The sequence below is a fragment of the Macaca fascicularis genome, chromosome 9, assembly GCF_037993035.2.
Source record: "Macaca fascicularis isolate 582-1 chromosome 9, T2T-MFA8v1.1".
NCBI lineage: Eukaryota > Metazoa > Chordata > Mammalia > Primates > Cercopithecidae > Macaca > Macaca fascicularis.
Window position 1 is genome coordinate 109,162,294 of NC_088383.1, and position 21,789 is coordinate 109,184,082.

Here is a 21,789-nt window from a genome sequence, read left to right on the forward strand (position 1 = left end):
TTGTCAATTTAAAAAATTAGGCCAGGCGCAGTGGCTCACACCTGTAATCCCAGCCCTTTGGGAGGCCAAGACAGGTGGATCACTTGAGGACAGGAGTTCGAGACCATCCTGGCCAACATGGCGAAACCCTGTCTCTACCAAAAATACAAAAAAATTAGTTGGCCATGACGGCACACACCTGTAATTCCAACTGTGTGGGAGGCTGAGGCACGAGAGAATCACTTGAGTCTGGGAGGTGAAGGCTGGAGTGAGTGGAGATCGTACCATGGTACTCCAGCCTGGGTGACAGTACAAAACTCTATCTCAAAAAAACAAAACAAACAAAAAAAACTTAAAAGCATATTAACAATTTTGTTTGTTTTTGACACAGAGTCTCTCTCTGTTGCTCAGGCTGGAGTGCAGTGTTGCGATCTCGTCTCACTGCGGCCTCCACCTCCCGGGTTTAAGCAACTCTCCTGCCTCAGCCTCCCGAGTAGCTGGGATTACAGGCATGCACCACCATCCCTGGCTAATTTTTGTATTTTTAGTAGAGATGGGGTTTCACTATGTTGGCCAGGCTAGTCTTGAACTCCTAACCTCAAGTGATCCACCTGACTCCGCCTCCCAAAGTGCTGGGATTATAGGCATGAGCCACCGCACCTGTATTAACAAAATTCTTAAAAAGAAATACCAAACTGTTTTTATAACCGGAAGTTGATCCTTTTCATGTGAATTCCAAATGTCACAACATGATTGCCAGTATTTCTCTTATTAAGAGACTTCTCTTTAATATAAATCTTTTATGCTTAAAAGGGGAGTAGGGAAATCTTCAAAACTGATATGGATTTACAATACAATTATACTACCTGAGACTTTCCATGCCTTCCCAGTTTAGGCATATTTCACACTATGACAGCTGCCATTTATAGCAACAGCAGAAACTTAGGATGAAAAATCCTATAATGGACATCTACTTTTACACAGGATATTAGGATATGTCATCATGGCATCCCACTACCAAAGCTCCAGGCCAGAAGGGAGCAAAAGAAAAAAGAGGAAATACAACCTAAATTTATCTTTTTGTTCACTAATATTTAATGAGTACCTACTATTGGTAGGTACATACTGTTGGTACATAATATTAAATGTGTTGTGGTGGTAGTAGTGGGTATACAAACTGAGTACCTGATGATCCTTGCCCTCCAAACAGTTATAGTCAAACAGAAGGTATTAAGATATACTAAGAGAACTAAAGTACCAGGCAAAATGTGATAGGTGTTATAATCAGCGTAAAGTATCATACACTTGGCAGTAGGAAGCGGGCACTTCATAAAGGAGGCACTACTTGAGCTAAACTTTGAAATGAAAGAAAGACTGAAATGGGAAAGGACTGAAAAGTAAGTTCCTTTAGGCAGAAAACAAGGCGAGCAGAAGCAGAAAAGTAGAAAGGGATGGGCATAATCAGACAATACAGTTAATCCAGTTCAAATGTACCTAAAATGATGCTCTCTCGGGGTATTAGTAAGAGGTAAGTCCGGAAGTATAAATTGATATGAAACCAAGATAGGTTCTGAGTACCAATGAAAGGGTCTGAACTTTATTCAATAAGTGAAAGAGAACTATGCAAGCCTTTCTAAATTGAGAACCTGGCAAGCTCAAAATTATTAAGATATTCAAAAGATAACTTTATAAAATAATTGGATATATCGATTGAAGAGAAAGGAAGAGCCAAGACAGCCAAAGTTTCCCATCTGGGTAACTGAAAAGGTGACAGTGCAAATAAGAGGTGTAGGAAATCTACAGAGGTAGATTTAATGGGGCCAGGTGCAGTGGCTCATGCCTGTAATCCCAGCACTTTGGAAGGCCAAGGTGGGAAGATCACCTGAGGTCAGGGTGTCAAGACCAGCCTGGCCAACATGGTGAAACCCCATCTCTACTAAAAATATAAAAATCAGCCAGACATGGCGGCGGGCGCCTGTAATCCCAGCTACTCAGGAGGCTGAGGCAGGAGAATCGCTTGAACCCAGGAGGTGTAGGTTGCAGTGAGCTGAGATCGTGAGACACAGTGAGGCTCTATCTCAAAAACAAACAAAAAAAAGAAGTAAATTTAATGGATAGAACAAATATGTTCAGTTTTTAATAAATTAAGTCTTAAGTGCTAGTGGAACAACCAGATAGTTATACAGTTATACGACAGTTATAAGTCCTTGGTGGAAACGTCTAAGCTATGGAGAGAAATAACTTTAGGAGTTATCCATGTGCAGTTTATAGGTAAAGCTATACAGCTGAAGAAACTGCCTAATAAAAAAAAGGAAATGTAATGGAAAAAGAACCAAGAAGAGACTCAGAATACAGTTACATTTAGGGGCATGAAAGAGGAGGCAAAGAAAAAAATAATTAAATGTTGCTGTTTTACCATTATTTTTATTGGTAGGTTCAGTACACTTTTTCCAACTCTTCAACATATTTAAAGATTTTCATAATAAACAGTTGAAAAATATGCATACAATCAGACTTGCTAAGCTGTTTTTTCAAAAGGGAAATAGTAACTGTTTTGTTGCTTCCTTTTTTAAGTGAAAATCAAACAGACATCATTCCTTTCTTGTACAATACATATAAACATTTTAGGAAAATGTTCTACAGTAACACCAAGCTGTTTTGTAGTTCATACTTCTGTACTTTTGCTCATGATGCTCTGCTGCCTATAAATCTATCCCACCCCCACCCTTTTCCTAAAAAATCTCATTCTTCAAAATTCAGTCTTATTATCATGTCTAACAAGCATCCTTGAAGTTTCTTGAACTACTATAACTAGTACCTTATATATACCTTATTCTGTATAACCTCATAATAATATTGGTTCTTTGAGGAAGATATTACTGTCCTTGAGATAGACAGACAACATTTGCTCAGGTTCACAGACAGGTAAATAGTGGTGCTGCAAACTGAATTTAAGTCTGTAAACTACAAACTCCATAATGTGGAATCTTTCCCCATGCCCTATAACAAGAGGCTCACAGATGCCCTTCAAAGCAGAAATGATGCTATAATTCCTATGATGAGTATGAAACAAATAAGAGATGTGATTCATTCACAACCGAAATGTTTCAGAGGCAACATAGAACTAAAGCCCTGCTTTCCTAACGCACTAAGGGATAATTTATTCTTTGGCACAGTAGAAAGAAACCAAATCAAGAAGAAGCTAGGTATCTTTTCAGTGTTAGCCAAGAATGACATCCACATGGCCTCAAGTTTCTATTTAATAAAGTATGCCAAGATCGGGCACGGTGGCTCACATCTGTAATCCCAGCACTTTGGGAAGTCAACGTAGGAGGATCACTTGAGGCCAGGAGTTCAAAACCAGCCTGGACAACACAGCAAGACCCCATTTCTACCAAAAATTTAAAAATTAGGCAGGAGAGCTGGCGCACACCTGCAGTCCCATTTACTCTGGAGGCTGAGGCAGGAGGATCACGTGAGTTCAGGAGTTCCAGACTAAAGTGAACTATCTCGCCATGTACTCCAACATTAAATGATTATAATTTCTCATTTCAATTTTAGAAACCTGTATACTATAAACTATCAATAAAAATGTGAAGACTATTATGAGAGTTGTTTCTGGGTACACTGCCCAACAGAACTATCTATAGCTCTCATTCATATCAATAAATAATTTACTAAGAACCTGATACATGCCCTGCTCTGTACTGACTGCCATGGTTAGGATGGGTAGGGTGGGTGGTTGTTAGTAAAAGTAGTAAAACAATCCCAACATTGAAGAAGAAAACAATCTATATGAAGATGCATGAATGGAAGATGAGAAATAGAGAATATAACCTTTAAATGACAAATTGTGTGGCAGAGACCATTTAAAGAAAAGTTCTTGAAGACATGCCAGTGTAGGTGAGGAGATACACAGAAATGGATATCATACTAGGCAGAAGGATAGCATCTGTCAAAGCATAAAGGTAGATAATGGGTTTGAGGTATAAGGAGCAGTGACAAGCTGGTCTTGTATGAGGTAAAGGTTAAGAGAGGCAGGTACAAGGCAAAACTTGGTTAGGGAAAGCCCCCTAAAAAAGCCAAGCAGATCAGTTTACACTTGACTTGTGAAAAAAAAAAAAAAAAAAAAAAAGAAGAACTATGTTAGTTTCTTGGGCAGAAGAATAAAAAAGCATTTTCAGAAGATGAGATAGGTAGTACATATTGAATTAACTATAGGTTAGGGAGTAAGTGCAGAACCATGAAAGGCAGATAGGAACCTTCCTTACCAAATCAAATCCAGTATGACTAGACATAAATGAATGAGGATAATGGCAACAACATGGGAAAAGGTAAATTAAAAAGTTGCTTCAAAGGAGTAATCAACAAAGACCACAGAGAAGCAAACTGAGACAGCTTGCTAAAGAAATTTTTTTTAAAAATCAGCTCTAAGAATATAATTTTCTTTTTTCAAATATGCATCAGCGCTGGACGCAGTGGCTCACGCCTGTAATCCCACTTTGGAAGGCCAAGGCGGGCGGATCACCTGAAGTCAGGAGTTCAAGACCAGCCTGGACAAGGTGGTGAAACCCTATCTCTACTAAATATACAAAAATTAGCTGGGTGTGGTGGCATGCACCTGTAGTCCCAGCTACTTGGGAGGCTGAGGCAAAAGAATTGCTTGAACCTGGGAGGTGAAAGTTGCAGTGGGCTTAAAACGTGCCACCGCACTCCAGCCTAGGTGACAGAGCGAGACCCTGTCTCAAAATAAATAAATAAGTAAGCAACAGGAAAAGATTATTAAACTATATTTATGCTAACTTTCCAAATAAACTTGTTAATTTCAATGCTGGTCTTATGCAGTAGACCCATTAAGACTAACCTTCAAATTCAAAATGTGATCCATTAGTACAAAACATCTTGGCTGCTTCAAAGTAAGGTCAACAGGTCCTCCTCTCTGCTGAGGGTCCCAATTCAACATCAACTGTAGCCAGTTTTCCATGGGTTCTACTATTAAACTAGAAAACATACAAAATAGGGTGAAAAGCAAATCATTATGTTCCAATTTCCCTTTATACTGTTAGAAAGGTAATTTTGTAGGTTGTCCACTTTCTTTCCCACATCACTTGTCTATACCATTTCATAACTTACTTTCAAATTCATGAAATGACAGGGAACAAACTTTTTTCCATCAAAAACTACTCAAAACTCCACGTTAGTTACTGACAACTCCAACGGATGAGTCCAAATCCATTCTGCAAAGAACCCATTTCCTTCATTATCCTAAGAACCTTCTTAGGACCTATGTCAATCAGTTAAATGGCAGTTCTTGTTTCCACTAGATCTGTGCTGTCCGATATGGTAGCCACTAGTCAGTCCCAAATGGCTATTTACATTTAGTATTTATTCAAAATTCAGTTACCTAAACAAACTAGCTACCTGTCAAGGAGTCAATAGCCTCATGTGGCGAACAGAGATACAGAAGGTTTCTACATCATCACAGAAAGTTCTACTGGATAATGCAACTTGAAACAGAAAACTACTCTACTGTTCCTTTACAACCCTGGAGAAACTGAGGCAAACTTCCTTAACTAAAATATACTTACCTACAAAGGCTATTTGGTTGAGGTAAATGGCTACTAAACCGAACTTCTCCTGACATCTCTTCACATGCAAATATACACTTTGGATCCTTCTTCTTAATCTTCTCATGCCTATAAAATCAAAAGCTACCTCAGCTGACAAAGTGATTCTCACAAATACTCTTAAGATTTCTTGCCATTTAATTATATTCAATTGTATATTTCAAAGGCAATTAAACAAAGAAAAAAAAAAAAGCAGACAAATGAAAATATTTCCATTCCCATTAAGCATGCCCAAGTTCTCATCCATTTCTTACCAGGTAAATGGCTGCAGATGATGCAAAAAAGGCCTATATCCAGCAATACATTCAAATACCATGGTCCCAAAGCTCCAATAATCAACAGTGGCTGTGTAAGGCTTATTCTCAAAGAGCTCTGGGGCCTTCAAAAGAGAAAATGTTTTAAACACCAACACTGTATGGGAAAAACTACTTTATTTTTGAACTACTATATTCATGATCTTCAGAAATAAGAGAATCCTACACACATTTAAATTCAAAGAAACAATACAGGCCTCACCAGATACTGCAGTGTTCCCACAAAAGATGTACACAGACTTCCTTGATCAACATCTTTGGCATATCCCAGATCAATTATTTTATGTATTATCTGAAAAATAATAAGACAGATTAAGTATTAAATGGTAGAGAAATTTAAAAAGGAAAGACAACAATATCCTTATAAGGCTATAGAGAGGGTGGTGGTGAGGAGCTTAGGCTCTGTAATATCACAAAAATATTTCAAGTCTGAGTGCCACCACTTAACTAGGTGTGTGATCTACCAAGTTATTTAACCTCTCTCAGTAATCTAATTGGACGACTAACAGTCCCTACCTCACAGAATTGTTATTAGGATCCAATGAAATAATGAAAGTAAAGAAGGTAATACAGTGCTTGGTACACGGTAAAAATTAAATACAGGTGGGCTATTAATTTTTATTTTGCTATATTCAAAATAAGCTCGATCCATTAAACTGGAAAGTAAAGGCAAGGGTGACTTCCAAACTTGAAGAAGCATCATACCCCCTTAGAGTGGATTAAATGTGAGTAAATACTGAGATCTAACTTCAAGAATGTCCTGAAGTCTTTGGATTAAAAAAAAAAAAAAAAAAAAGCAGAGATATTTGGTGCCAAGCATACACGAAAGGCTCCTAAGAGAAGAAGCATCACGAAGGTTCCAACACCCCCACGAGACCAACAACTATCTTCACTAACTGAAAAGACAGCACACACAACTCAACCCAAGGCGCAGACTCTTGGCTTTTAAGTCTTTACTGGAATGAAATTTGGACGCTGGAAACAAGAAAACTGCTTAAAAGTTACTAATTAAATGAACATTTTAAGAGTCAATTCACAATTTCTGGTTCTTCTCCAGATAACTCATCTAAATTGGGGGAAGGAAAATAAGTTTTAAAAATATACATACTTTCTTTTTTTCTTAAAGTGAACCCAGGATGTGTGTGTATGTGTTTTGGATGTGCTTCATAAGAATAAAATAGTAAGTGTTAACATATTATGTATTCACTGCCAGTATCTTTGCTAGATACTATGCTGGAAAAACAGACATGAACAAGACAGGTGAAGTCTAGGAGCTGCGTTAAGTATGAAAAAAAAGAAAAAGAAAAAGAAAAAGAAAAAAAAGACAGGTGCAGTTCCTTCTTTAATGGAACCACTGTTTAGCAGAAGGGACAAAAAACTAAACACAAAACTACAGTTCAGTGTGGTAAGGTCTGAAATGGAAAAAGTAAGAGTGTTACGGGCATACAGCAAAGACACCAAAGCTCAAGGACTAACTATATCAGACAGACTATATTCAATAGGCATGAAACATTACTTCAGGTTTCACCTACCTTTCCACCAACGTCCTGAAGAACTATGTTTTCAGGTTTTAGATCTCGATGTATAATTTTGTTTTCATGCAAATATCGAATCCCAGACCCTAAATAAAGTTTAAAATACACTTTGAAGTAACAGAAAGCATTGAGTTAAAAGAAAAATTCACCTCACATTTTGTACAAATCTGCTCTGATGCTCAAGTTTATATGGATCATCGTAACTACACAACTAATATTACAGTAGTTCAGGTTTTCTTCACAGAAAAACGTAACATTAAGCAAATACTACAAAATTATACTATATGTTCATCTAACTCATTAGAATTAACATTAAATAGAAATGCAACAAGCAATTGGGAAAATCCCTGTAATTCTAATAAGCCCCCTTCTCCCACCTAAATCAACCATTTAAATTGGACTTTAGCTCTCATGACCTTGGAAAAGAGGCAAAACCAAAATCTACGCGGAAACAAATTTTTGGTTTTTGAGGTTCCTCCAAAAGGTTAGGTACTGGTTATTTTAGGAATTTTTCTGGAGTCATTCTGATTAAGCAGAGATTTTTCACCCCAAGAGTTGACTTGGCCGGGCGCGGTGGCTCACGCTTGCAATCCCAGCACTTTGGGAGGCCGAGGCGGGCGGATCATGAGGTCAGGAGTTTGAGACTAGCCAGGCCAACACAGTGAAACCCAGTCTCTGTTAAAAATACAAAAATTAGCCAGGCATGGTGGCGGGCGCCTGTAATCCCAGCTACTCAGGAGGCTGAGGCAGGAGAATCACTTGAACCTGGGAGGCAGAGCTTGCAGTGAGCTGAGATCGTACCACTGCACTCTAGCCTGGGTGACAGGGCTAGACTCCGTCTCAAAACAAACAAAAAAGAGTTGATTTGAGGACCCATCTCTCAAGGAGATGCAATTCCACTGTAAAAAAAATTACTATGTCAATGGTGTGGGAGGAGTGAAATTGAGTAAGGTCATTTTGCATGATTTTTTTGTCAGCTATTGGAACACCTATTAGATTAAAAAAGGACTCCTAGCCAAAAATAAATAAAATATCCTAGTTTGTGTGTGTGTGTGTGTGTGTGTGTGTGTGTGTGTGTGTGTGTGTGACAAAAGTCTCACTCTGTTGCCCAAGCCGGAGTGCAGTGGCCCAATCTCGGCTCACTGCAACCTCCACCTCCTGGGTTCAAGCAATTCTCCTGCCTCAGCCTCCCGAGTAGCTGCGACTACAGGCATGTGGCATCATGCCCAGCTAATTTTTCTATTTTTCTTTTTATTTTTTTGAGACGGAGTCTCGCTCTGTCGCCTAGGCTGGAGTGCAGTGGCGTGATCTCGGCTCATTGCAAGCTCTGCCTCCTGGGTTCACGCCATTCTCCTGCCTCAGCCTCCCAAATAGCTGGGACTACAGGCGCCCGCAACACACCCAGCTAATTTTTTGGATTTTTTAGTAGAGACGGGGTTTCACTGTGTTAGCCAGGATGGTGTAGATCTCCTGACCTTGTGATCTGCCCGCCTTGGCCTCCCAAAGTGCTGGGATTACAGGCATTTTGTATTTTTAGTAGAGATGGAGTTTCACTATGTTGGCCAGGCTGGTCTTGGACTCCTGACCTCGTGATCCGCCCACCTCAGCCTCCCAAAGTGCTGGGATTACAGGCGTGAGCCACCGCACCCTAGGATATAAAAATATCCTGGTTTTAATTTAGCATCAACAGTAATAGATTTATATGATAACTTCTTATAGATGTTGAAATTCTATAGACTTTGTACAGTGTATCAACAATTCTCCTGAATTCCCAAAAAGGTACAGAATCTTTTATGGACCAAAGGGGCATTACATCACAATGGTATTTTAATACTGATTACATACCTATATCACTTAGTAAAGAAAGTATCTGGCTTTCTTTAAGTCCACAACAATTTTCTGGTTTGTTGAGCAGCTAAAAAAAGAAAGAAATCTAAAAATGTGTTCTGCAAATTGCTGGGCTGTAATAGTGACCACACATTAATTACTATACTCTAAGAGAATATTCAATGAGAAAGTAAGTCATAATAAAATACAAGGGAATACAATTACCAAATCCATACTGACGGCATGTAAATTTCATGATAAGGCTCATAAAAGTAAAAAGAAGCAAAAAGCACTTGAAACTGGAAAAGGCTGACAAATCTCAGGGATATATATATAAATGGTCATATGGGCACATTTAAAATTAGCTAGAAAAGAAAGATTGCAATACAGAAAACAACTTTTTACAAGCACCTTAACCACTGAAAATTTCATCTAATACCACTGCTATAGTCCCATCAAACAGCAACAACAAAAATGCATTTTCTAAATCAGGAGTCAACAAACATTTTCTGTAAGGAACCATATGGTAAATACTTTAGGTTTTGCAAGTCACATAGCCTCTGTTAAACTACTCAATTCTGCAGTCATAAGAAAGCAGCCACAGACAATGTGTAAAGAAATGAATGTGGCTATGTTCCAATAAAACTATTTACAAAACAGGAAGCAGACCATAGTTTTTCCGATTCTTATTCTAGTTTATTATATTTAATATGATTCAAATAATGCTAAAGTTTGTGATTTACTATCTCTCATCTCAAAACATCCACACTACCTTTCGGAGATCTCCTCCAGAACAGTATTCCATTGCTAGAAGAGGCACATCATGAATCAAAATATTCAATTCTTCAGGAACATCACAGGCCTTTACAACGTTGGCATGGTTCAACCTAATAAGAAAGAAAAACATTACAATAAAAAATTTATTTCCAATAAAAAGGGACTGGATTTGAAATGCTACTTAATTGCAGGTGGATGAACAGAGGGGGAAAGATCGGTATTATTTATAATACTCTAATTTCTGATTTGTATAATTAAAAATTAGAATTTTTTAAAAGAAAACATACATAAAAATACCATCACTATTACTACTATTACATTTCTAAGTGCCAAGCAGTAAGCATTTTAAATATATTAACTCAATTACTTGTCACAATAATCCTAATATAGGTAGATTTATTAATACTTTCACCACACAGGAGAAAATTGAAGCACAAATTGGCTAAGTAACACAGTCAGTAGGTAGTCAAGTAAGGATTCAAATCTGGCGTTTTAGGCTGGATGCAATTGCAACTGTAATCCCAACAATTCGGGAGGCTGAGGTGGGAGGATTGCTTGAGGCCAGGAGTTTGAGATCAGCATGGGTAACACTGAGACCTCATCTCTACAAAAAATTAAAAATTAGCCAGGTGTGGTGGCACATGCCTATAGTCCCAGCTACTCCAGAGGCTGAGATGGGAGGACTACTTGAGCCCAGGGGTTCAAGTCAAGCCTGGGTAACACAGCAAGACCACATCTCTTTAAGAAAAAAAAAAGAAAAAGAAACAAACAGAATTTCCATGTACATGCAGGGCCTGATAATTTATATTGTTAAGCTTTCCTGGTGATTCTGCCACATAACCAAGTTTGAGAAGCAAAATGAAATTAAGCACAGATATATTAGAGTCAGAAAGTATTTATTTCAAATCCACACTTTACCAACCACCAGCTATGTGACTCTATATGCTTCAACTTCCTCACTTACAAAATAATACCTAAATATAAGATTGCTGTGATAAACTGGAAGAATGATCCGTAAAGCACTTAGCACACTACCTGTGGAAGTTTTAAAATATATCTACTTCTCTTTTCAAAAACTTAACTCTCCTCCCCTTGAATGTAGGCTGTACTTAGTGACTCACCGTAACAAACAGAATGTGGTGGAAAAGGATGGAGTCTTACTTCTGAGGAAAGATCATAAAAGATATGTCGGTTTTCATCTTGCTCGCTCATTCGCTGTGTCTCTCTCTCAGATCACTCACTCTTTCTGGGGAAAAGATCTTTCTGGGGAAGCTAGCTTCCATGTCATGAAGACATTCAAGCTTCCCCATGAAGAGGCCCACGTGGTGAAGAACTGATGCTTCTGGCCAACAGTCATATAAGTGAGCATGGAAGCAGATACTCCAGTGCCAGTTAAGCCTTTGGATTACTGAAGCTCCAATCAGTATCTTGAGATGTCTCAGGAAAGACTCTAAGCTAGAATCACCCAGCTAAGCCAATCCTAAATTCCTAAGTCACAGAAACTATAAGATACTAAATGTTTGCTATTTTAAGCCACAAAATGTTGGGGTTATTTATTTATTTATTTATTTTTGAGACAGAGTCGCCCAGGCTGGGGTGCAGTGGCATGATCTCAGTTCACTGCAACCTCCGCCTCCCAGGTTCAAGCAATTCTCCTGCCTCAGCCTCCCAAGTAGCTGGGATTACATACACCTGCCACCACGCCCGGCTAATTTTTGTATTTTTAGTACAGATGGAGTTTTGCCATGTTGACCAGGCTGGTCTCAAACTCCTGACCTCAGGTGATCCACCCACCTTGGCCTCCCAAAGTGCTGGGATTATAGGTGTGAGCCACCATACCCTAACTGACTTTTGTTAACTGAAATGAAATACTTTTTTGATTGTGGTAAAATACACATAGCATAAAATTTACCACCTTAACCATTTTTAAGTGTATGGTTTAGCAGCATCAGATGCTTTCCTTTTTTTTCAGACAGGGTCTTGCTCTTGTCACCCAGGCTGGAGTACAGTGGTGTGATCTCAGCTCACTGTAGCCTCGACCTCCTGGGCTCAAGTAATCTTCCCACCTCAGCCTCCCGAGTTAACTGGGACTATAGGCATGTACCACCACACCCGGCTAATTTTTGTATTTTTTGTAGAGATAGGGTTTTGCCAGGTTGCCTAGGCGGGTCTCGAACTCCTGAGCTCAAGCAATCCACTCGCCTCAGCCTCCCAAAGTGTTGGAATTACAGTGTGAGCCAACGTGCCCAGCCTGGCATCAAATACTTCCACACTGTTTTGTTACTATCACTACACTGCACAAAACTGTTGAATTCTGCAAAGCTGAAACTCCGCACCTATTAAAAATTATTCTCTATTTGCTGGTCCCTTCACTGTCTGGCAAACACCATTCTACTTTCTTCCACTGTGAATTTGACTAGACTAGGTACCACATATAAGTGGAATAACACAGTATTTGTCTTTTTGTGACTGGCTTATTTCATTTAGCATAATCTCCACAAGATTCATCCATGCTGTGGCATGTGTCAGTTTCCTTCCTTTTTAAGGCTGCATGATATTCCATTTCATGAGTACACCACATTTTGTTTATACATGTCTCTGTTGGTAGATACTGGGTTGCTTTTACCTTTAGGCTATTGTGAAAAATAATGCTATGAATATGAGTGTACAAATTACTCTTGAAGTCCCTGCTTTCAATTCATTTTTGTATATACCCAGAAATGGAATTGCTGGATCATATGGTAATTCTATTTTTAACTTTTTAGGAATCACCATACTGCTTTCCATAACAGCTGCACAATTTTACGTTCCTACCAACAGTGTGTAAGTGTCCTAGCTGATTTTAACTAAACCTTCTTAATCCTAATGTGATGTTATTTGAAACATAATATATTTAATGAGAGAAAAAAATACATGTTCCCAAAAAGATCCTGAGAAGAGTGGATTCCTGGTCTCTTTCCCGATGATGACATCTGGTTGGGCCGTAGAACCAGGGGAATATAAGTCAAGGAGTACACTTACTTCTTCATAATCTGGATTTCGTGGCACCATCGTTCTCTGTTTTTGGTACTTAGCTCTAGGCGACAAGACTTAATTGCTATTTTGAGATCAAGTTCCTGCCAAAATAGAAAATCAGCAGAAAAAAAAAAAAATTAGGTTCTTGTGCAGATTTATTTGCTACCAAAGAAATAACCTAAAACAAAACTTTTTAGCTTTACTAATTAAATATATTTATCCACAGCTCTCTTGAAGCAACGCTTTTTTAAAAAGATAAACCATGAGACTATTACACCAATGCTTTAAAACTGACCTTCGAACACATAACAGCACACAAGGGAAAAGTGACTGAAACTGATTTTATAACAGGTCTCTTTGGAACTCTCTCTCATGTGTAATGTCAGAAAAAAAAAGATCCTGTCTCCACAGCAAATTCCATTCAGAGCTTAATCAAGACAACTAACATGGGCCCCAGCTCCCAGCATAACTAGAATGAAGAAGGTAATTCAGGGCTTCCTGGACTCCAAACAGCAAGAGAAAGTTTTAATATAACCAAGCCTAAAGCAAAAAACTCCAATCTTAATGTATGCATTTCAAATGACATGAAGGAAAAAAATCCTACCAATGAGTGTACTTCTGTTTCCATATCTACACAATGAACCTAACATCTCTGGCCTGTGACTAGTAATTTAGCCAATTCTGACTGAAATTAAACCCATTCTGATGCACATTACAGGAAATAGCCAGATCCCATCATATTCTGGCAACACTAATAATGCAGCTCAGAAACAGCAGCCAGGGCAAAACAGGCTACACTATGTTTCTGATATCACAAAGAGAGTTCAAAAGAATTTCCAACATACGTAATCTCTGACACAAACCAGAGTTGTAATAAAGGCTGTGTATGAATAAAGAGAGGGGCCAGGACAGAAAAAAATATATTATAGGTGGGGAAGGAAGACACAGCTTGGATAGGGTAGTGTGAATTGGGGGCTGAGAGGAAAAAAAGGCTAGAGATAAGATGATACTTGGTGCATAGAGAAGAAGGAAAATAGGACAGACTACAAGCTAGCCTACCCACAGGTCTCACTCCCTTCAGTCTTCCTTTTGTTATGAGCAGGTGGCCAGTTATATCTATGTCCCATGCAGACCTTTACCACCATGGAGATGAGAATCAGGCACAGCTATGAACAGCACTGAGTCCTAAATGCTCATGTTGATGGAGCAGTAAGTTATCTATTTCAAAAATCCCACTTTGTAAGATCCTTCAACTCCTTAATTTATATTTCATCCACTCTGTGAAATTCTACCTTTTCGCAAAGAATGTTCTATGGGCAGTTTATAGATGTACAACAACAACAAAGTTATGTGCTTAAAAAGCTGGAATATTCTGGGGATAGGGTGACGGCTGTACAACGTCAATATACTTAATGCTACCTAACTGTACACTTAAAAATAAAGTGATAAATGTTGTGTTATGTATACTTTACCATAATAAAACAAAAAGTGATGAATTCATCCATCCCCACCCAGGGACCAAAAAAAGAAGTCACAAAAGCTGCCAGCATGCATCCTTTTTCCTTATGATCAGTCTATAGGCAGGCTTAGGTAACACAGGCAACATGCCACTGGAAGCACTTGGCTCCCACTTATTTTTTTAGTGTGTTATATTCCCTCTGATGGTGAGAATTATTAAATTTACTACTTATCCTGCTATCATAGGATTTAATGCCTTAGTCCTTCACCTTCCATTCTCTTTCTCCAAGATTTTCTCCCACACCCTATCTAGAAACCTGGTTCACAAAACTTCCTCAGTTCTATCAGTTTCAGTTGTCATTCTAATTACCCTAAACATGCCTATTTCTCCAAAGTAGACACCTATCTCCCCTTTCTCCCACCCCAAATTATGAGCTTTCTCACTACACCCATGTTCCTTTAGATAACAAATTATTACTTTTCCTCTTGAATTCATTTCTCTATTCACAATCCAAGCCCAGGCATTTTAGTAAAATCTTAACTGTTCATCTTGTCCCACATGTTGTTCCACTCAAATTTATCCTTCACAAAACCATTTTCCTAGAACAACACTTTTAATCTTGACATTTCCTTGTTTAAGGCCAATTAATGAGGAGCATTATGATCATAGCAGCAACAACAAAGTAGCAGCAGGTGCTAACAGTTGAGGGCTTTCATGGGTCAGGTACTGTATTTAGCTTTACATACATTATTATTTTATTTAACTCTCAAACCCATGATGCATGCAAGTATTATACTATACCTATTTTATAGGGAACAAAACAAAGCCTGTATTACAGGAAGTGTTAGTCCGGGGTCTATTTACCTAAAATGTCCTTTAGGAAAGCATGAACCTCTCAAATGGCAATGCATGGTTGCGTGGATGTGCATCTGTGCATTTTTCTGGGGAAAGGGTTCACAGCTTTTATTGATTATCATTTTTTATAACAAAAAATACATGTCCCAGGCCTGACGCAGTGGCTCACGCCTATAATCCCTGCACTTTGGGAGGCTGAGACAGGTGGATCACCTGAGGTCAGGAGTTCGAGACCAGCCTGGCCAACATGGTGAAACCCTGTCTCTACTAAAAATACAAAAAATTAGCCCAGCGCGGTGGCGGGCGCCTGTAATCCCAGCTACTCAGGAGGCTGAGGCAGGAGAATCGCTTGAACCCAGGAGGAGGCTACAGTGAGCCGAGATCGCGCCACTACATTCCAGCCTGGGCAACAGAGTGAGACTCCGTCTCGAAAACAAAAACTAACAAACACACAAACATGACCCAAATATTATTTTTTAAACTGCTGTTACAATGGTTAAACATTCTCTATTAAATCAAAGTAAAATTCTTGAGTCTGATGTTAACTGTCCTCCACTGACTGGAGCGCCCCCCATCTCCAATCTATTAATATCGCCTTCCGTTTGAAGCCATGATCTGCACCAACTTACCCTCATACTGTCCCGACCTGGAATACATCCCCAATTCCAAAGCCCATCCATACTTCCAAAGGTTTAACTCTGGACCCATCATGAAGCCTTCCTTGTCTACTGCAGTCCCCACTGATATCACACGGCCTCCAAGCAAGCGCGCGCACACACGGACCCAAACACACGGACGCACACATTCCAACAGGCAGTCTCCTTCAACCCTCTTCTCACACATTCGTGCTCACACATACACACTGTGACGTGCATCTGCCTCACACACCCTGACACTCTACATTCACAGAGACACACGCGCACTGTCACACTCACTAAACACCTGGTCACAGCCTGACAGTCATACCCAAGTTCCCCGCAACAGCTCTATCTATGCCCAGTACCTCAGATACAACTTTGGACACACACAGGCAGAGTATCTTTCTCTCTCATACACACACACAAGCCTACTGGCCCACAAATACTGCCCAAGGTCCCACTAACCATCTATCCCACACTGTCAGCCCTGTGTTCCACAGACGCTCAAACCCACCGCCGCTCCCTCTCGCGCCCCGCCTCACCCGATGCTGGTACAGACAGACGTTCCCGAAGCCGCCGGTGCCCAACCGCTCCCGCATCTCCCAGGGCCCGCCCGCGCCCGGCCGCAGCCCCGGGGGCCGCTCCATGGGGCGGGAGGGCAAGCGGCCTCAGGCTCCGCCGCTGTTCCAAGGCCGGTTCCGGGCCGCCGACGCTCGCGCGTCTTCCTTCTCGCGAGAATGAATGCGTCACTTCCGGTAACCGCTGCGAGAACGGCCCTTCCCTACGTTTTCCCAGGGCGCCGCCGGAGCCCTGCCGGCTAAGGGGTGGGGAAACGAACAGGTACTCGGTCCGCTCTTTAGGTCCCCTAGGTATTTTCTGGGAGGGCTGAACGGAACCACAATGTTTTTCAAGTCTTGGAAAACATAAGATCTCTCCAAACCTCGCATTCCCATCAAATCCACTTTTCAAAGCAGTCCAGTCTCTCCTGTATTAAATATATTTTTTTAATTAAGATGGGGTCTTGCTCCGTTGCCCAGGCTGGAGTGCAGTGGCATGATCACGGCTCACTGCTGCCTCGACCTCCCGGAATTGAGCGATCTTCCCACCTCCCGAGTAGTTGGGATTGCAGGCGCGCACCACCTCGCTTGGTTTTTTTGTTTTTTGTAGAGACATGGTCTTGCTACGTTGCCCAGGCTGGTCCCGAACTCCTGGCCTCAAGCAGTCCTCCCACCTCGGCAACCCAAAGTTCTGGGATTATAGACGTGAGCCACCACGCCCGGCAATTAGTCTTTTCTAAACTTCACATTGTCTCCACTCGTCTACACTTCACCTTTCTTCAGATCCCTGCCATCTATCCTCCAACTCCACCACCCGCTGATCCGGCACGCTAAAGACCACCAATGATTTAAAGGCTGCGGAACTGGAAAAATACTACGCCAGCAGGCCCACTAATGAATTAGCCTTACTGTTCACTGACTTCCCAATACACCTGCTCCATGATATGCCCCGTCATCCCAAATGACTCAATGATGTGACGCTATTCCGGAGTGAAGAATGTTTCTCGGGATTTTGGGAACTTTTTTCCTAGATGCCTCACAGAGCTTGCTGTCCAGCAGTCCAGTTAGGGCTCTGCCAGCACAGCAGTTCATTGTGAGAAGTGTTTCTAATGGGTGCTGCAGGGCTGCAGAGGCAAGCTTTGGGAATGCTGTTGGTGCAGCAAGTGCTTCCGGGTGGCGGATTGACATAGCATAGGAGAACCAGCTTCTGGTCTTCCATTTGAGAGGCTCATACTTTCACTGTACCTGGGGAATCTCAATACTCCAAGTAAAGGAGTCAGCATGGAATCAAATTCTTGAGAAATGTGATGCTGCAACCAGAATGTTGAGCACTGCATGATACAGACCAAGTCGATGTTGTAGGTCATTAGTAACATGTGGTATGGGAGGTTCTGGTTTCTATAAGTGCGTGGTTTCCATGGACTTGGAGATGATGGCGCCTCTGAGGACATGTCATTTAGAGCTGGGCAGACCGCACAGAGAATTGTGGTACAGATTGTTATAACAGTATGAAGCCCTCTCATTTGACGTATGTACAGCATGGCCAGTGCTAGTGTGCTCAATTTCCATAGGTGGGGCTGTAATCTCATAATTCCCACTCAAAAGAGGAAGGGATACTGAGGACCCAGGGATACTGATGATTGGGCTGACCCGGAAGTGGCCATCTTTGTGGAAACCAGGTTGGTTCCCTTTGTTAACTTTTTAAATGCCCCCATTCCCAGGGCCATGAGTAATTTGAGTTGTTTTTTGTTGTTGAGACAAGAGTTTCACTCCTGTCACCCAGGCTGGAGTGCAATGGCGTGATCTCAGCTCACTGCAACCTCTACTGCCCGGGTTTAAGCAATTCTACTGCCTCAGCCTCCCAAGTAGCTGGCATTACAGGTGCGTGCCACCATGCCTGGCTATTTTTTTCTATTTTAGTAGAGACAGGGTTTCACCATGTTGGTTAAGCTGCTCTCCAACTCCTGATCTCAGCCTCCCAAAGTGCTGTGATTACAGGCGTGAGCCACCTCGACCAGCCTTCAAATTTTTAAAAAGCCTAAGCCTGTTGACCCCAGGCTCCACAATCTTCAATTTTCTGAGTCTCAGTTTTTATTCTTTTTCATGTAAAATAGAGGTAATACCTACCTCACAGAGATTTTGTGAAGATTAAATGAAACAGTGTCTGGACTGTAAGTGCCCAATATAAAGGTAAAAATATTTTTCTTTTTGCTCCTACTATGTAGTATTCTCTTTGCTCCTTCTCCATGTAAATGTTAGATCACTATTTTCAAGCCCTCCTTAAATACTGATATTTCTGGCCAGGCGTGGTGGCTCAAGCCTATAATCCCAGCACTTTGGGAGGCCGAGACAGGCGGATCACAAGATCAGGCGATCAAGACCATCCTGGTTAACACGGTGAAACCCCGTCTCTACTAAAAATACAAAAAATTAGCCAGGCGTGGTGGTGGGCACCTGTAGTCCCAGCTACTCGGGAGGCTGAGGCAGGAGAATGGCGTAAACCCGGGAGGCGGAGCTTGCAGTGAGCTGAGATCTGGCCACTGCACTCCAGTCTGGGCAACAGAGCGAGACTCCGTCTCCAAAAAAAAAAACAAAACAAAACACAAACTGATATTTCTTAGGCAATCATCTTCAGCTCAGGACTGTATTTACCCTATCTTAATTTCACCTATGGCCTATACCTTGATGATCTCCAAAGCCCTGTAACCAACCCAGGTACCAATGAGTTTAGAACTGCCCACCAGCACAAAAGACACACATTAGATATATCAAGCACATAAAACAACAATATCCAAAGCAGAATTTATCCTTTTTTTTTTTTAATCTGTCCTTTCTCTTCCCCATTAAACTGTAATCTCTGGGACAACAGGGACCATACTGGGACAAGACTATGGTCCTGGAGCTTAGAAAAATGCCTGGCACATAAGAGTTAAATATCTGAAGGACTAAATGGGCTCTTCTCTATGAATAAGATGAATGCTTTAAGAGAAAAGTAGCAAAAGCCTTGGATCCCTTCTCCACTTTGGGTTGCTCAGGGAGAAACCGCCCTGTGTGATTCTGGAACAGCTGGGCCTAAAGCTCTAGCCCCTCCAATTACACATACTACTTCATTTCAATGGTCATAGGCAACATGAACACAAGACACTTCTCAACCATGGAAAAACATCTGGATTTCATTTGGTAGTTTAAAGGTTTTTGAAAATGTTGATATACACAAGCTGTACTTGAAGCTGGATGACAGACATACTTTTATTCTTTTATTTTTGAGATAGAGTTTCGCTGTCACCTCGGCTGGAGTGCAATGGAGCAATCTCGGCTCACAGCAACCTCCACCTCCCGGGTTCAAGCCATTCTCCTGCCTCAGCCTCCCGAGTGGCTGAGATTACAAGCACCTGGCCCCACACCCAGCTAATTTTTGTAGTTTTAGTAAAGACGGGGTTTCACCATGTTGGCCAGGCTGGTCTCAAACTCCAGTCCTCAGGTGATCCACCTGCCTCGGCCTCCCAAAGTCCTGGGATTACAGGCATTACAGTCCTGGGATTACGCCACTGTGCCTGGCGACTTTTAACATAGGATTTTTTTTTTTTTTTTTTTTGGACAGAGTCTCGCTCTGTCACCCAGGCTGGAGTGCAGTGGTGCGACCTTGGCTCACTGCAAACTCCACCTCCCAGGTTCAAGCAATTGTCCTGCCTCAGCCTCCTGAGTAGCTGGGACTATAGGTGCGAGCCACCACACCCAGCTGATTTTTGTACTGTTAGCAGAGACAGGGTTTCACCATGTTGGCCAGGATGGTCTCCATCTCTTGACCTTGTGATCTGCCCGCCTCGGCCTCCCAAAGTGCTGGGATTATAAGCGTGAGCCACCACGCCCAGCCTTAACATAGGATTTTCATCCTAGAATGACTTTTCCCCAAAAAGATTCAATCTTAGGCCTCTTGCTGCAGGCAAGTTCCATGGGACTGCACAAAAGAGGCAGGGAAACAGTCCCCATGGGAGATTGTAGTTTCTTTAAAAATATGCTTCTAGGCCAGGAATGGTGGCTCATGCTTGTAATCCCAGCAGGTTAAGAAGCCAAGGCGAAGGATCCCTTAAGCCTAGGCATTACAGACCAGCCTGGGCAACACAGGGAGACCCCCGTCTCTACCCTCTACCCAAAAATTTAAAAAGTTTGCCAGGCATGGTAGCATGCGCCTGGTGGTCCCAGCTACTCAGGAGGCTGAGGTAGGAAGAACTCTAGAGCCCAGGAGGTTGAGGCTACAGTGAGCCAAAATTGCGCCACTGCAGTCCTGCTTGGGCGACAGAGTGAGACCTTGTCTCAAAAAAAATTCTTCTAATTAAAAAAAAAAAAGAAAAAGGCTTTACTACTTCCTATGAAGTTCATAAAAAGGTCTTCCCTTTGTTTAGTCATCCAGAGTAAAGTCATAGGGCTCAAAGTCTTTCTGGAAGCGGCGAGCCAGGGTCTCCTCGTCTTCCTTACTGATCTGACACTGCCTCCAGTCAGATTTACCAGGAATATTAAGGATGGCTTCACTGGCCAGGACCTCCCTGCAGAAAGAGCACAAAGAAGTCAAAATGGAAACTAAAAGCCTGAGTTCTCCTCAACATCACCCAAGGAAGGTATGCAGATTTATCTGACTTTGCTCTCCTGCCCTGAGTGCCATCTCTGGCATACTATTGATCAAATCATACCCATTTTAAATGACCAGCTCAGGTACTACTTATTTCCTGATCCTTCAAACCCCACTTGCTTCTCCCTCTCTTAAAAAACTCGGAACTATATTATTGGTACTTAGAGAAGCAACACCACATAGTAGAAAAAGGGCAGGCCCTGGTGTGAGAAAGATCAGAGACTGGATTCCATTTCCAGCTTTGCCGCTTGCTATCTATGATTCAGACAGATGATTTCATCTCTGAGTCTTGATTTCCTCACCTATGAAATGCAAATAAGAATACCCACTATACAGGGTTTTTGTGAGGTACAGAGATAACACAAAGTACCATATTAACTGTGATTACAACCTGCCTTAAACTGTAGTTTTGTCACCTCAACTAGACATGGAGTTTGCAGAGTCAGGAGCCTAGTCGTACCCACTCTGATTTAAAACTCCTCTGCCTCTCCTTCTAGGGGACTCAGGCCCACATAACAGCAGCATAAGCCCAATATCAACAAAACAACTTATCTTGGTTCTTAGGACTAAGGAATAACT

General features: G+C 41.3%; 2 protein-coding genes across 23 annotated transcripts in view; both read right to left on the reverse strand.

Moving 5' to 3' along the window:
* The window catches only part of CHUK (component of inhibitor of nuclear factor kappa B kinase complex), a 43,058-nt gene extending 26,321 nt beyond the window's left edge, over positions 1-16,737 (reverse strand). For 4 of the 5 annotated variants that reach the window (XR_012418067.1, XR_012418068.1, XM_005566183.4 and 1 more), the window contains exons 1-9: positions 16,569-16,737; positions 13,081-13,175; positions 10,055-10,169; positions 9,301-9,370; positions 7,453-7,541; positions 6,123-6,212; positions 5,861-5,985; positions 5,568-5,675; positions 4,844-4,979 (exon numbers count right to left, since the gene is read on the reverse strand). Coding sequence is in view for 3 of the 5 variants with exons in the window: in XM_005566183.4 (XP_005566240.1) it covers positions 4,844-4,979; positions 5,568-5,675; positions 5,861-5,985; positions 6,123-6,212; positions 7,453-7,541; positions 9,301-9,370; positions 10,055-10,169; positions 13,081-13,175; positions 16,569-16,673 (933 nt within the window). In the remaining 2 variants the exon portion in view is untranslated. Of the gene's footprint in view, positions 1-4,843; positions 4,980-5,567; positions 5,676-5,860; positions 5,986-6,122; positions 6,213-7,452; positions 7,542-9,300; positions 9,371-10,054; positions 10,170-13,080; positions 13,176-15,397; positions 15,470-16,568 lie in introns of those variants that run through there. The other variant, XM_065521263.2, reaches the window with a different exon arrangement.
* Positions 16,738-19,731: 2,994 nt separating this feature from the next.
* Positions 19,732-21,789, reverse strand: part of CWF19L1 (CWF19 like cell cycle control factor 1) — a 35,874-nt gene continuing 33,816 nt past the window's right edge. For all 18 annotated transcript variants that reach the window (XM_074002445.1, XM_065521277.2, XM_074002446.1 and 15 more), the window contains one exon: positions 19,732-21,127. In XM_074002445.1, the coding sequence (XP_073858546.1) occupies positions 20,983-21,127 (145 nt within the window). In that variant the 3' untranslated portion in view covers positions 19,732-20,982. The remainder of the gene's footprint in view (positions 21,128-21,789) is intronic.